We start from the raw sequence: 15,713 nt of genomic DNA on the forward strand, positions 1-15,713 counted from the left end.
ATGCTACTCCCCTGCCCCCCCAAAAAGGGCGTTTTTATTTTTAAATATACACCATAAGAATGCCATTTATATCTTTGTGTGGAACTGGTTATTGATACGTCATTTGGATGGGTGTTATTTTTTTGTCCTCACAGCAGTGTCATTTTAGGGGAAAACGGTGCCAGCAGCCCTGGCGCATACGACCGCCAGCGTCCACTCCACCGTCAGTGCCACCACTGACTCAGCATTACAGTGAAAATGACAGTGATGATGTCATGAACTGGCAGACGTGGCTTTCTTCGTCAGCAACCCCAGAGCAATTAATTAATATTCTAAGATGAGGATGTAACAGAACCCACGTGCCTGGGGGACGAGAGCGCCTCTCTCCACGGCCAACGCGGCATTTGAGGCTGCGCTCCAGCTGGAGTCCGGGGAGGGGGAGGTGTACGGAGTAGCAGGAACAAACCTCCACCAATCCTGCTGCTACGCAGGGGGCAGGTGTTCTGTTTTAGGGCAGGTGCTACTATGCATTGCAGGTTCTGGGTGACCTCCGCCTGGGTGTTTGCAGAGGGTCTCCGGGCTCCCCAGTTCCGACAGGGTCAGTGAGCACAGCATGGGCTCAGGAGGCAGCAGGGAGCCTCTGGTCTAGAGCTGGTCTCTCCAGCCACTGCACTCTCAGCACAAGTCTCTCCTCCTTTCTCCTTCACACGATGTCTTTCCCTTTTCTAAAACACTCAGTAATTCAATTCTCATCACACAGAAGATCCCACTCTCCGGGATTAAAACAACTGTCCTTGTTTTTCATGCAGCAGTTTGCTAACTCAGGGCTAAACAGAAAGCTAATTTATTGAAAAATGATGAGTTCTGCTCTTTCTAGATCTGCAATTTTTCTTAAGTCTATGAGGCATACAGGGTGGGGGAAAAGTAGGTTTGCAGTTGTTCGTATGGAAAAGAATACGATAATTAATCAGCAGTACTGTAAGAATAAACTCTGTGTTTCACACACTCCCAGCTGTAAACCCACTTTTGCCCCACCCTGTGTTCTCAGGGGGGCGTATTCAGGAGACTGCCCCCTAACACAGTGATGTAATCTAACGGTGGGGTTTGAAGTGCGCTATGACAGGCGTCTGTCCTGGGGGCTCCCAGCCAGGGTCGCAGTGACCATGCACCTCCACCACCCCTAAGTTCTGATGGGCACGGCCGTCCCTTTCCCTTTTCCTACCTGCTACCTTCATTCCATTTTTGCTACTGGTTTGTTGAAGTACTCGTGGTGTGCCTGTCCTATGCTTGTTGAGTCAGTGTTGAGTATACAGAAAGGAGCAACTCGTGGAATTGTTTGGAAGGGAGGGAGGGGAACACATACATAATTGAGATACGAACTGGCTGTGCAGTAATAGAAGCAGGAGCAAGGGTTAGCAGGGGCACCATGAATTTATTCAAGGTGTCAGAAGAAGGACAAATTCATTGGAAGTTTTACTGAGAAAGTCTTGCGGAAGAGGGAATTACGGGTATCAAAGGTACAAGAGGCCTGAAAAAAACCACCAGGTACTCTAGCCTTAGATGACCACTTAAATGCTGGTGCCATTTATCAGAAACTTAGAAGGAAGAACAGGGCTTGGGAGAAGGCAAGGAATTTAGTTTTGAAATTACTGAGCTGGCACCAGATGTTCTGCTGATAGAATATGGAGTCGTGAAGGCACTGAGCTCTCACAGGAGAACCAAAGAAGGCCAAGGAGGAGAGGCAGGTGAGGAGACAAGGAAGGAGAAACACAAGTGACCACACCTTACCCCTCACAGAGAAGAACTGTTCTTAGAGGGTGTCATAGACGCCAGGGGTGGGGTGAGGACGGCAGGAGACAGAGTAAAGGTTAAAGGATACCAGGAAGTCTGGAGAGGTCTGGAAGTTATGTAACAGTTAGCAGGTCACTGCAGTTCTGAGCAAGTGATGCTTGCATCAAGGGAGGGGAACAGAAGCCAGATTCTAGTGAGTCAAAGGTAGAACAGGAGGTGAGGGCAGAGTTAGTGAGCACAGACCACTTTTTTCAGGAATACTAGCTGGCAAGTAAGGCAGAGCTAGGCACTGGAAAGGGATGGCAGTTTTTCTTCTTTTTGCCTTGGGGGAAGCCAGAAAGATGTTCCTGGGTTTATGCTGTGCATGCACACATGCAACCTGGTTGAGTGCACGCAGACTCCTGGGCCTGCGCTCTCTTTTCATGGAAGGCAGAAAGGGAGCACACATGTTGTGACCGCTCCCTGCCTTTGCCGCACCATCACAGGCCATGTAAAGCCAGAAAAGTAACGGCAGTTTATTATCTAACAGGTAAAGCAAAGATGGAACACATCCAGTGGAATAAGTGACTTTGGGAAGCTTTCTATTTCCAAGTGGAGGTGGCCAGCAAAGTCAAAACCTGACTCCAGTCTGTGGTCAAATGAAATGTATCACTGAATAGGACTATTTTCTTTATTTTCAGAATACTGTCCAGAAAGCTTAACTTGATGGCCTACCACCTGGAACAGGCAGTTAGCTTCCCTTTCCCCTCTTCCCTTTATACATCTCTAGCTCTTTTTAGCTGGGAGGGAACTGAGCACACACACAGGGTAAAGGACCAATAATGTGTGACCATCGGAAGACTAGGTCTTCTTACTAAACAGCCATATGTTAAAAATAATGCACGAGAACCTGTTAAAAGCACAAAGCTCATTGTCACATGATTGGAAAACAGAATTAGTTACATGCAGATGTTCAGAGGACAAAAAATTGAACATTACATACAATTACATGCAATACCATTGGAGTATGTTATACACATTACCGATGAAATAATTTCTTTCCTTTGTGACATCTGTGGCATTAACTTTCTCTGCTCTTCCTAGGGATCAAAAGAATACACGAAACAAAACACACACACGGCGTTTATGAAACAGCATAGTGTGGGAATGGGGCCTTTTTGGTATGACAGTGTTTCTTGGAAAGTCTTTGTTTCTGGGAACTTCCTATTCGTCTTCTAGGGAAGACATGACACTTTCACACCCCTTCACTAACTGAGCCTGGGAGACAGCTTAAGCAAAGTAAGTGGTATACTTACTATGACATGTTTTGTGCTTTAACTATCTTTTAAAACAAAAGTCCATTTCATAGCAGTGGTCACCCCACTTCTAAATCAAAGGCAATGGATGTGGAGACACCTGTTGAGAAGGCCACACACTGCCTGTCTGTCAAGCCAAGCACCACTCACCCGTGGGTGAAAGCCTCCTGTCTCAAAGGACGGTGGGCTGTCACTGAGGAGACTCGGGAATGCTTAGGGAGAGGAAGGGTCATTTTTGCTTCTATGCAAAAACAATTCAGGAAACACATACACTACACAAGAGCTTGATCGAAACTTGGACTCACCTTTATGGTGAGTTTTCTTTTCTAAAAAGCCAACTCCAGGATAATGCCGGCAATCTAAAGAAAGGAGTTTTGTAACCATGCTCCCTTGAACTTTGTAACTTTGCCTTCGCTGCGTGCCCTCTGCCCTGTATTCTACATTTCTTCCCACACTCTCTCTCCCAGATAACAAAATCATTACAGCCTTAAGAAATCTTATTTATAAAGAGGCTTTTATACAAAGAGTTCATAACCCTGTCATGTACCCATCAGCGATATTTTCAGCCAAACAGAAATTAAAGTTTTATAATGACAAAATGGCAATAAACGAGCCTCTATTTGATGAATGACACAAGGGCAGATGTGATTTACAGTCGCAATCCTGATTCTCAGATGCATGCGTTTCTTGTTCCAACTCCCTACACTGATGACAAGGACCTAGGACAGACCTATGTCTGAAATGGCCTCCAATTTGCAAGCCTCCGGGGAGGGCGGCAGAGGGGGTGCAGGAGGCCGCTCTCTGGGAGGCAGAGGGCAAGCGGTTCTGAAAGAACACTTGTTTGAACTCCAGGGTGCTTCCGTGGGCTCCCAGAAGGAACGGTGTCATTGGGGCAGAGAAGAAAAAGATCTTTTCTGAGCAAGGAGTGTGATCATATATTATACGTATATTTAAATGGTTTAAATATTACATGTTTAAATAACAATGGTTTAAATAACCCTTGTATTAATGGGATTTTATGCAAATGTTCTCTGGGAGCACAGATTTAAGACAAAAGCTATCCCAAAGAATATTATAATTACTTTATTAACATTGTGATCATTGAGATTTTTCATGGGCACAGGAGAAAAAAAATTTCTTGGCCTAGAAGGTTTCATTTAAAAACAAATAACCTGAAGGCAATTAGTTTCAAAATTACTAAAACACAATAATAATTTAGTCCTTATTTTAATTAACAAGTGGGAACGTAGGTATATGGCTTGCTCTCAGAGTACGCCTCAAAAGTTGTAATTAAAATTAATTAAATGTCAAATGCCTTAGGAGACCTCATTAATTAGTGAAATCCTGAGTGAATCCTTTGGTAGGGTAAGTATTTTGAAAAGTAAATAATCACTTCCAGATTAATATTATTAGTATCAAAACTTTACTATTAATATATCAAATTTATTTTAAAAAATCTGCCTTTAATGCATTTTCTAATATTAACATTTGACAGAGGAAAAAAACCCAAAGACAAAATAAAATAAAAATTCAGGGTGGGACCAGTTCTCATAGTCACTCTCCTCAGTTAATAAAGAAACATGTTTATAGCTTGTTTTTTAAACCTTGTATAGTCAGTCACATGAGGCCCCAAACCCTGCAGGGTGGTCACACCCAGGGCCGCGGCCTCTGGCAGCACCGTGACCTGGCCCAGCCACGCTCAAGAAAGAGCCAGTCAAGGCTACTTCTCAGCTTTCGTACTTCTATACAGGTGTGCCTAGACACTTCCGACTCTGACATGTGTTTGCAGCCTTCAAGCCCCAGGTAGCATGTTTGCAGGCACTCTGGGTCTTCACAATCCCAATACTCCGTTAAACAACTACATGGGACTGGGGTCTGCAGGGTGCCCGGCATTTCTGGGGCTCCTCTTTCGGTTTGTCACGATGACAAACTTGGCTCCACAGGTAGGTAACTATGACATACCACCTAGCTTATCAAGCAGACATTTTTGTAATCAGCTGAAAAGAATGTTTTGTTATTTGCTGGATACCTGGCGAAATGAAACTAGCACGTGCACTTTTGGAATGCAGGGACAACTGGCCACTGCCTGGGCGCAGGGCCACTGATGGCCTGTCTGGGGAGGTAGATGCGCCTGCCCGTGCACCCGCCCTGTGAGCCTCTGCAACTCTTTGGAGAGGCTTTATAGCCTAGGTAGGAAAGGACAGAGGAAAAAAATTCCCCCCAAATCATTTCCTGTGTGACTCTAAATCAGATTCCATCTCATATTAAGTTACTGTTACTATCTGTTGAATGCTTACCAAGTGCCAGGGAGAAGTGCCAAGTACTTTGTACAATACAATAATGCAATGGAGTTATTATGCCTCCAGGAAATGACTCAGGGGGGTTAAATATTTTGCCCAAGGTTCAAAGTTACTAGGCAATAGAGCAAGGATTTGAATCCACGTGTGGTTCTTAGATGCCATGCTACACAGTTCTTTTTATTTATCGTATAGTTTGAGAGATCTCCCTGCTTCCAGTTCAGTGCCACTGAGGGGAGGGACCAGAACACTCCCAGGACGCCTGCTATCTCCTTTCATTTTCTCATCAACTGGACAGCCTATCTGAGGCAGATGCAATGACACCAACTCGCACCTGTACAGTTCAACCAAGCACTTGCTGGACAAGGTCCAGTCAATATGGCATGAAATTTACCCTTCAATTCTTGTTTTTCTCAAACACCAACAACACAGCATGCTCTGCTACAGGAAATTTATTTTCCATGGACTTCCAGCCTTATAACGATGAGCACATGCTACCAATCTATCCTGTAACTCAATCCCTGCACTGTGTTTCTCGTAGGCTTGAGGGTGGGGGCAGCCCTGTCCATCCCAAAGGTTAACACATTCTTCATGAATACTGTGGGAAAGGCTGGTTTAAACCAGTAGTTCACAACCCAGAGCTCCTTTTATGACTCTCAGGAATTGTTCTAATGGCAACAACTAACCCAGAGTAAAAATACTTGTTTTCCTGTTATTGAAGAAGATGGAGGACATGAATCTCTGGGTTCTGAGACGGGAGAGCCCACGCTGGACACTGCTGTGCACACAGTTTCAGCAGAGCTGTGGCCCTGTGGTTCGATAATCTGTAATTCACTGCATGGCCCAGAGCGGTCTGGAAGTCAAATGTTCTATTTATGGAATTTCGTGGAATATAAAGTCTTCCCATTATTGCTTTCCAAAATGGCACTTCTAAGGAGGGGGAAAAAAGAACAGCTCTAGCAGACTGTCACTCACAGAATTTAAGAGTGTGTCTGGGTTACTATTTTAGACATATTAGCCAATACTCAGAAAATTGAGATTATCCCTTGTGCAACAGAGGTCCACAAGGTTATGCAGTAGAGATGTGTTTAGAATAAATGTATGAAACAATAATGATAATCTACTTGAGACAGACTGTCTGTCTAGTCATTCTGATTTAAGGGCACTTTGCACAGTTAAAAAAAATGACAATGTCACCGTTTAGTGAGCTGGGCATGCTCCCTGATCTTGAGCTTGTCTGCAACAACTCTGAGGGACACGAGTGGCTGCTTCCCCTCTACACCCGGGACCAGGAACTGTTTACTTTTCCCTGGGACACTCCTGTTAGGAAGGGAACGACCTCTCATATATTCTGAAGAGGTAAGTAGCAATTTTGTTTTAAAAAAACATTATTAAATAATCTTTACAAAAATGCACAAGGATGAGAGCATAACTATAAAGAGCCATATCAAGTACAAAATATATTAAGGGGGCTAAACCTCTGAGGACCTCTGTTTGGCCTCACAACCTAGTGTTCTGCCCTAGAGTGTGGGTGGAAAGGCGCTGACCCAGAGGACGCCGGAACCACAGCACCCTGCGGGAAGCACAGTAAGCGTCATTGTTGAAGGGGAGAGATTTCATCTCACTTTTACAGACAGAGAAACAAAGACCGTCGACATTTGCTGCAGAGAGAGCACAGATAGGTCTTATACCTCAGCACACTGCAGCAGGAAGTGAAGAAGAGAGGCAGGAGGAGACGAACAGACTGACATGCCGGCACCGGGGCCAATGACCTCTAGATCCTGACTGGGTCACGGACTGTGGCCAATCAGAGTTCACTGGCCCATCGCCAGCTCTGCTTCCCTCCCTGTGAAAGACGTGCTTTCTCTGACTCTCTTCCATGGCTCCAGAACCTTCTATTCCTAAAGACTGGGTCGGGGTTGTCCCCTTCCCAGATTTGGTCACACCAGAAAGCTGACAACCATCCTTAATGATCAGGTGGAATAGCTGCTGGACACGTGGCACGTCTCTCCCCTAGGAGGTACTCCACTGTAACTATCCAAAGACTTTTACTTAATTCTGTAGGAGCACTCGAATTTATGCCCCATTAAAGTTCTCTTGCAAATTACAAGCTGAAGCCACATCTAACAATTATGACGTCCTTTGGATCCCACACACATCCTAAAGATGGAAAATTCATTTCATGGTCGAGAAACAATAAAAAAATGACTTCATTTCAAATGTCTAATTTTTTAAAGTAAATTAAATGATTTCAGGTGTTTATAAAAACTGTTATGATTACAGCATTCTATAGACGCTGGGCATGCTCTGAAAAGATTCTCTTCACCAGAAATCACAGCTTACATTGGAGGCCCAAACCTTTTCTTTTCCTGTAAGATTTGCTTCTAGTTTCAAATGTAACATTTTTTCTTTTAGTATCAAGGTCAAGATAGGGCCTCAATATTTATGGTCTTACTCATCTTATATACCACAGTGGGGGGAAAAACGGGTTTCCTACCTTTAGACTTGGCTACATAAAGGACTCTGGGTGTGACCATTATGTGTGACTCAAGCAATCAGTCAGCAAACATGAGTCCTGACTACGTGCCAAGAGGGGCCAAAGTTCCGTGGGAGCAGCTCTAAGCTTCAACTGACATCCAATATATCGCTGAGTGGACACATACCTAAAATCGCCTAAACTACTTGCCGGCAAGAGTGTCTTTTACTTTTTAGCTGTTTTTTGGGAATATCCTCTGACATGAATAAAAGGACCGAGGACGCTAACCCCACCAAGACTAAGCCCAAATATTCTACAACCCCTACTGGGTGTGGGGATCTCTGAGCTTGTGCTTCAGGACCCTGGGAGATCCTATAAGGAGCAAGAGAAAATCCAGATCTGCAGTCTCTGGGGAGTTCTGATGTCCTGGAACAAGCAGACAGAAGTGGGTCCTCTCTCAGGAAACTGCAGCAGTGAGGGCGCTGCATGGACAGCTGAGCGTGACACCTGGCACAAAGTGTGGCCTGAGGTTCGGGGCTGTCCACAGCCTGGCTCCGGCCTCTCAGCCACCACCACCCTGCACACACCCTGTCCAGCCTTATTCCACTGGCCCAACAACACTTCCTGTTTTTCCTCACCTGTCTCAGCTTCCACACCTTTGCTCATGCTATTCTGGAATGTCCTTCTTTCTCATCTCTCTGCTTCTCCAGTTCATATACATTCTTTCCGTTCATTTAAAATGTCACAATCTCCATAAAGACTTCTCTCATTCATCAACCCACTGGAAGTTTCTGTCTCCTCTGAACTCCCACACACATGATCTATGTACAGGTCTCTCCCATTGATGAGCACATTTTAACTTGTATGACAGTCATCTCTTTTCATCTGTTACCTTCCCTATAAACTGAAAGATACTAGAATTCAGGGTACAGGTCTCACTGACAGTCATATTTCTAGCATCTCACACACTAAATAATTTCATGGTTTTGAAACTGAGTTTTGTAGAGTGCCAGGGTTTCAGAAAGGTGTCTTGATACCCCCTGGCGGGGGACAGAAGTCACTCAGGGCACACAGAGACCCTCTCCTCCCAGTCTGTGCTTCAGTCAGATGGGTTTTTATTTTATCTTCTATTTATTCTGATTAATATAAGTTTTTTTCTTTAAGCATTCTGCCAAAGATGGGAAAAAACCCCACTGGAATAGACACTGTCAAATAAATGAACAGAATTACACCCAGTGCCTCTAGTGCTTTCTCCCTTCATATGTAATGAAATCCAACAATCAAAAATGAGTAGCAAAGGTTCATAGTGCCTGTCAATCAAAGATCATGGTCAGAACAGAGCGCCCTTTCTCCTCTCCTATACTGACCTTTTTACATTAAAATTTGATAGAGCCCCCTCAAGCTCTGACTGGCTTATGTTCAAGGAATTAATAGAATCACCCTGGCACCTGGTTCTGCTCTGGGCTGTGTGTGTGTGTGTGTGTGTGTGTGTGTGTACATGAGCACACTCACTATAGGAGTGTCCAACCTTTTGGCATCTCTGGACCACACTGGGAGAAGAATTGTCTTAGGCCACACATTAAATACATTGCGACACACAATCACAAAAAAATATCTCATAATGTTTTAGTAAATTTATGACTTTGTGTTGAGCCACATTCACAGCCACCCTGGGCTGCAAGTGGCCCACAGGTCACAGGTTGGACACCCCTGGTATACTTTGATCTCAGATGTAACTTCAGACATATAGGAAAGAGAAACAAATTATGCTGATGTCTCTTGATTCCTCCTCCTCTCCCTATAAACCTATTCCTCCTTCAGTCTTCCTCACCACTATAAATAGTACTAATATCCATTCTGTTGCCCAGGCTAAAAATCGAGTTTTTCTTGATTTCTGTCTTTCCTTTACTACTCACAGCCAATTTTTCAGTGAATACCATCTACCTCTAACACATGTGCCGAAGCCACTCATGTCTCCTGGCCATCTACTGCCACCAACTGCCGTAGCTCAGGGCACCATCATCTCGTACCTCTGTGCTATCATGGCCTCTGTCCAGTCTCCTGGCTTCTGCTCTCTCCTCCCTATCTTTTCTCTAGGCAACAGCAAAAGTCTCATTGAAACTTCTCCTACTGAAAACTCTCACAGAGTTTCTCATCAAACATAGAGTAAAATCCTAACCTCTAACTGTTAAAAATCATCTAGTAAGCTTTTATATTTCACTGTATATTAAGCAAATGTGCTCATTCTTTCACTGGGGAGTTGTCTTCTCATTAGGAAAGAAAATAAACTGGTGGGTGATTGAGCAGAGAGACAGAAGGGCTGGCACAGCACTCGAACACAGAAATGACTTACGGCTTCAGATTTGGGAGGCACTGGAGGTGGAGGTAGGGCAATCTCTGAAGACTTCATTGCTGCTCCCACAGTTCCAGGGACAGGAAGAGGGGAAGTTACACATTTGGACCGGACAGAACCTCTAAACTGCTCACATCTGCTCTTTTCGCTCAGGGAGCGGGTGAGAGGCTGATGGTTGGGATTGCTTTCCTCCAGCCACAGCTCTTCATAAGGAAGTTCTGACTTTCCTGGGATGCCCGTTGATTCTTCACTAGATTCTGGGAAAAGGTAGTCACTCCCACTGTCACCCGAGTCCTGATAGGGCAGCATGTCATGAGGAAAGGGGGCCCATTCTCCCCCCAGGTTCCTGCAGCCATGGAGGTTCACCTCGCTGTTGCCATGGAGATTGTTGCCATACACACAGACCGAGAGCCGGTGGAAAGACTGGGTGAGCTCATCTCGAGCGTAGCTAAGGGAATTGGGCACATGGTTGTGGCCGGAGCACCGGCCCTTTTTGGGGCTCTTGCAGTCCTCATTCCAGTCGGTTTTTACGTCGCGGACAGCACGTGAATACTCATCGATGTCAAACTGCTCTTGGCAGATACCCAGCCAGTGATGGACCAGGGTTTCTGGCCATATGTCCCCCTTCACCAGGTGTTCTGGGAGACTAAATTTGGGGACAGTCAAGTGCAAAGGGAAGTGCATGGGGAGGATCTTGTTGTTCCGCAGCACACAGCAGACCACCACGGTCTTGGTCTGGATGTTCACAAACTTGTAGCGGTGCCCCTCGCGGATGAAGTGGAGGTCGTAGGGATTCCTCGGCGGGGGGCTGGGCACAGTCACATTCACAGGAAGCCTGGTTTTCTCCACGATGTTGCGGATGGTGTGTTCACCCTCCTGCATCTGAAGTTCTAGCGGACTTCGGGTGCTAAATCTGCCCTTGCACTGGAAGGGAAGGCTGATGCTTTCATTGGTCCGGTGATTCATGCAAATGAGGCATGGCATTTTGCCTTTTCCCAGCTTGCTGATGGAGTTGAGCTTGCCAATCTTTTTGAAGATTGTGTTGAGTCTCGATTTTTCCTTAAAAGTCTTTGCATAGAGGATTTCTGCCTGCCCCATGAGAGTGAGTTCATCCCCAGTACACAGGGTGATGTTGTAAACTTCCGTGTCTTCATTGCATTCACCAGAAGCAACCTGCAAGAGGATAAATCAAGTTTCAGGTTAGTTTCCTTTAGTTTATTCACACAGAGAAGTAGAGAACTTGTTTCTTAAGACATGTGTGCACACATGCACAAAGGGAAATGTGGTTTTGTTTAATACTAAATTTAGCCACTCCATTTTTAAAATAATATTTATGTGGTTAACAATAACAAGATGACATTCGTTTAGACTTTTAAAAATACACTTTGTTCTGAAGAAAAATGAAATCTGTTCATCAGCAGAAATTTGGAAAACATAGAGGAATAAGACAAAAAGAAAATAACATCATGAGCCTAAGTCACAGATAGCTATGGTTAATGGTTTGATGAAGACCCTTCTAGTTTCTTTTCCTATTGTAGCCTATCACATGGATAATTATTTTGCGACATTCATATTATCATTATATCTTTTTCAGTTATAAGGTTGCTTTCATAAACACTAGTATAGAAAATTTCTTTTTAAAAAGCTATTTAAATTTTACTCGGTTTTTTAAGACTGGAATTGGGACAGATAGATGTTCATTGGAAGAAACATGAGAAAATGTAGATTAAAAATGAACAAATTCTATACAACCTTACCCCTAAAGATAACCTATGTTCAATTTTATGTAAATAGAAAGAAAAAAAGATAATTAATACACACACATGCATACACAATTTTGTTACTGAGCTTCTGACTATAATTTATTCATTTTCTCATGTATATGTATATACCATCAATCATAATAGTGATCTAACATACACCATTATATATGGATATGCCTTAATTTACTTAAGGAACTTGAGCAGTTCCTTATTGTTAGATGGGTTTTCCCAGTGTTTTGCAACAAACATTTTCATAGTTCAATTATTTACTTGGAATAAAGGCTCAGAAGTAGCATTACATGGACAAAGCTGTGTGTGTGTTGAAAGTTCTAATGTGTATGGCCCATTGTGTTCCACCACATTATCCTTACTTATACTTCTTCCACTTTATGAAATTACCTGTCCACCATACCTGTGCCAAGTAAGACTAATATTTACTAACATTAAAGGTAAAGCATGCATCCTGCACTTTTATTTTGAATACCTTTGATTATTAGTATGGTGAATATTTTTTGATATTTCTATATCTGGCTATTTAGATCGATTCCTTTGGGAATTGTCTATTTGTGTGCTTCACCCATTTTTCTGCTGGGATGGCCATCTTATTGATTACTTCTTATGTAATGTGAATATCATTTATGCTATGTATTTTTCAATTTGTTGCTTGACTTTCACTTTTACAGCTATAGTTTCCTAAGGTACCAAAATTTTTTCCTTTTATTAGCACACATTTTCAAAAATTTCCTTTGTAATTTCATTCTTGGATACTATGCATCTATTAGTTGAGATGATCCAGATCAGTGGTTCTGAACTAGGAGCAATTTTACCCGTCCCCCCAAACCCAGGGAACATTAGACAACTCTGGAGACAATTTTGATTGCATGTACATAGATGTGCTATGTATATCTAGTGGGAAGAGACGAAGGATGTTCCAAACATCGGATAATGCTCAGGACGCTCCGTACAACAAAAATCATCCAGTCCCAATCCTAATAATGCTGAGGTTGAGAAATGCTGATATAATTAACCAACATTTTCTTATAGTATTTTGATGGCTTCATTTATTAACCATTTAACTCATTTAACAACAATTTCTTTGGTGGATTATTTAAGGTAGGGATCTAACTTTAGTGTTTTAAACAGTTAACTGGAGGTCTAAATAACCATCCCCTTCATCACTGATTGGAAATGTCCCTTTTATCATACACTAAATTTATAAAACACATACACTCAAATGTATACATATATTTGTATCTATTTTAGGGCCATTTTATCCTAATGATGTTTCTACCTAGGTTCCCATCAAAACCATACTGTTTTAATTTTTATAGCTTTATGTTACATTTTTAGAACTGATAACAAAAACTCTCATGTGGTTATTCTGACACAAACCATTTTTGGGTGGTAAGAAACAAGAGAAGCAACATCAAAAGGCAAGTAACAGACTGAGAGAAAATGTTTGCTATATATATATGTAAATAGATATAGATATAGATATATAGATATATAGCATGATATACGATAGATATAATATATCACAGGTAAAGAGCAAATATCCCTAATACATAAGTAGATTTTTAAAAATGATCAAAAATCTTCCAGAAAAACAGGCAAAAGTTATGGAAAACCAATTCACTAGAAGATGCACAATGGACTTTAAATCTATGAAAAGATATTCAACACTTATAATAAGAGCCATGTAAATTAAAATTACACTGAGATACCATTTCTCAATGGAATATTCATAGACACCCAAAGCTTGACATTGTATTCAGTTGGTAAGGCTGTGGGAAAACAGACACTCTTGTTCATAGTTGGTGGAAATGCAAAACGGTACAAGCCCTGTGGCAGGGAATTTGGCAATATCTAATCGAACTAAGCATGCATTTATCCCTCCACCCAGCAATCCTATTTCTAGGAATTTACCCTGAAAGAAGACATTCCTTCAATGATGTGAAAATACACATGGACAAGGTTATTCACTGTAGCATGGTTTGTATTTGCAATATTGGAACTGATCTAAATGCCCAAACATGCAAGACTGATTGAATACACTATGGTATACATCTGAAACAGTACTATGGCAAAAAAGAATGAGAATGATGAGTTCAATAAATCTATATGAAATGCCATCCAGGATATATTGGTAAGTAAAAAAAAAAACAAGTGCATAACAGTTTATATAGTATACTACCTTTCTGTTTAGGAAGGGAAGAAATTAGTGTATATTTCTGCTTATTTTTTATTAAAAAAGAAACATAAGAAAATATTCAAGAAAACAATGAAATCGGTAGTTTAAGGGGGGTGGGGGGACAGAACCCGGTGGAAGGGACATGGGAGGAAGGGGCACCTCTGTGAGTTTACCTGGCTACAGAGTTCTGGCTTTCAGGAAGCCTGCTAATGTTCTACATATTCAAAAGTAAATTAAGTGAACAGAATTTTAAAAACCACCTGAGAGCTGAATCCAAATGGAAACAGATGAATCCAATCATATTTCAAATGAATACACTAGCCATGCTGGAGACCCAGAAATAATTAATGCAACTTTGGAACACTGCCTTTGATCACATGTTACAGGAAGGGAAAACCTCCCCCTTCCAACAAATACTGCTCTTTTTAGGTCTGCTTTGCATAGGGGTATGGGTATGGTGATTCTGAAATAACTTTATATGTACTGTAGGAATGAACAAATAAGTAAATGAGTTGATATTTTGGGAGCCAGAGTTTTCACTATGCAAAGGGAGATAGAAACATGCCATTGGGGAATGCCAGAAAGAGCTCCATGGGGTTGGATTAGAATTAGTTATCAGCATTAATTCAGAAATTTAAGAAACCACACAGAGGGTATAGGGGGAGGTAGAATAGGGTAAAGGGTGGATAAATGGTGATGGAAGGAGACTTGACCTGGGGTGGTGAACTTATAATACAATATACACATGATGTATTAGAAATTATACAACTGAAACCTATATCATTTTATTAACCAATGTCACCCCAATAAATTCAATAAAAAAGAAAAAAAGGAATTTAGACATACATATATTTCTTAGCTTTCTCCTTTTTAAGGAACTAGAAGCAAAGACTCTCGTTATCATCAAATATACCTAGTGCCCAAACCGTTCCCCACTAAAAGGAACCAGGGCTGTTTGGAGTAATGAGTGATTTCAGGGCCAGGGCAAAAATGGTACAAAATAAGCTTGGAACATTTTCTTGTGCCAGAAAGTGCTTGTAAGACGATGGGAACATGTCAAAAGGACAGGGGAACCAACCTGAATCCGACCCCACTGGCCAAAAAACAGATAATTTGAACATTGCAATAAAGACCATAATAAGTTATAATCGACTGAATAAAACAGGAATGTATACATCTATATTATTAACAAAAAGAGGACTGAATAAATTAAAAAATAAATAAAGGAAAAGCTGACAAATGTAGAAAAGTGGTGGGACTGGGAAAATCATAATTTTGCAACTATGATATACTAGGATCATTAATGAATTTATAGAAGTTTGATTAAGGAGTAGGTTATGTTCATGGTTTAAAGCCTCTTCCCCCAGAGTGCTTGTTAATTTCAAGGAGAGTAAAAGTAACTACAGAATGGAGGAACTGCACAGCAACTTGACCGACTGAAGTTTAACATGACAGAAGAGAGGCATACCCATGTCATGGCCTCTGGATGTGATTCCCTGAGACGTTCAGAACCTCACTTCGGTAACATTCCATTGAAAAGTGCATTACTGAAATCTAATGAGGGAATA

At 42.1% G+C, this 15,713-nt stretch overlaps 1 protein-coding gene across 2 annotated transcripts in view; it reads right to left on the minus strand.

Annotated features, from left to right (window-relative positions):
• Positions 1-15,713, minus strand: part of GAREM1 (GRB2 associated regulator of MAPK1 subtype 1) — a 188,270-nt gene that overhangs the window by 10,303 nt on the left and 162,254 nt on the right. For both annotated transcript variants that reach the window (XM_045849763.1, XM_045849761.1), the window contains exon 4: positions 10,192-11,364. In XM_045849763.1, coding sequence (XP_045705719.1) covers positions 10,192-11,364 — 1,173 coding nt within the window. The remainder of the gene's footprint in view (positions 1-10,191; positions 11,365-15,713) is intronic.

This window comes from Phyllostomus hastatus, unplaced genomic scaffold, assembly GCF_019186645.2.
Source record: "Phyllostomus hastatus isolate PE091 unplaced genomic scaffold, TTU_PhHast_1.1 phas_contig_80, whole genome shotgun sequence".
In the NCBI taxonomy this organism is placed as follows: Eukaryota; Metazoa; Chordata; class Mammalia; order Chiroptera; family Phyllostomidae; genus Phyllostomus; species Phyllostomus hastatus.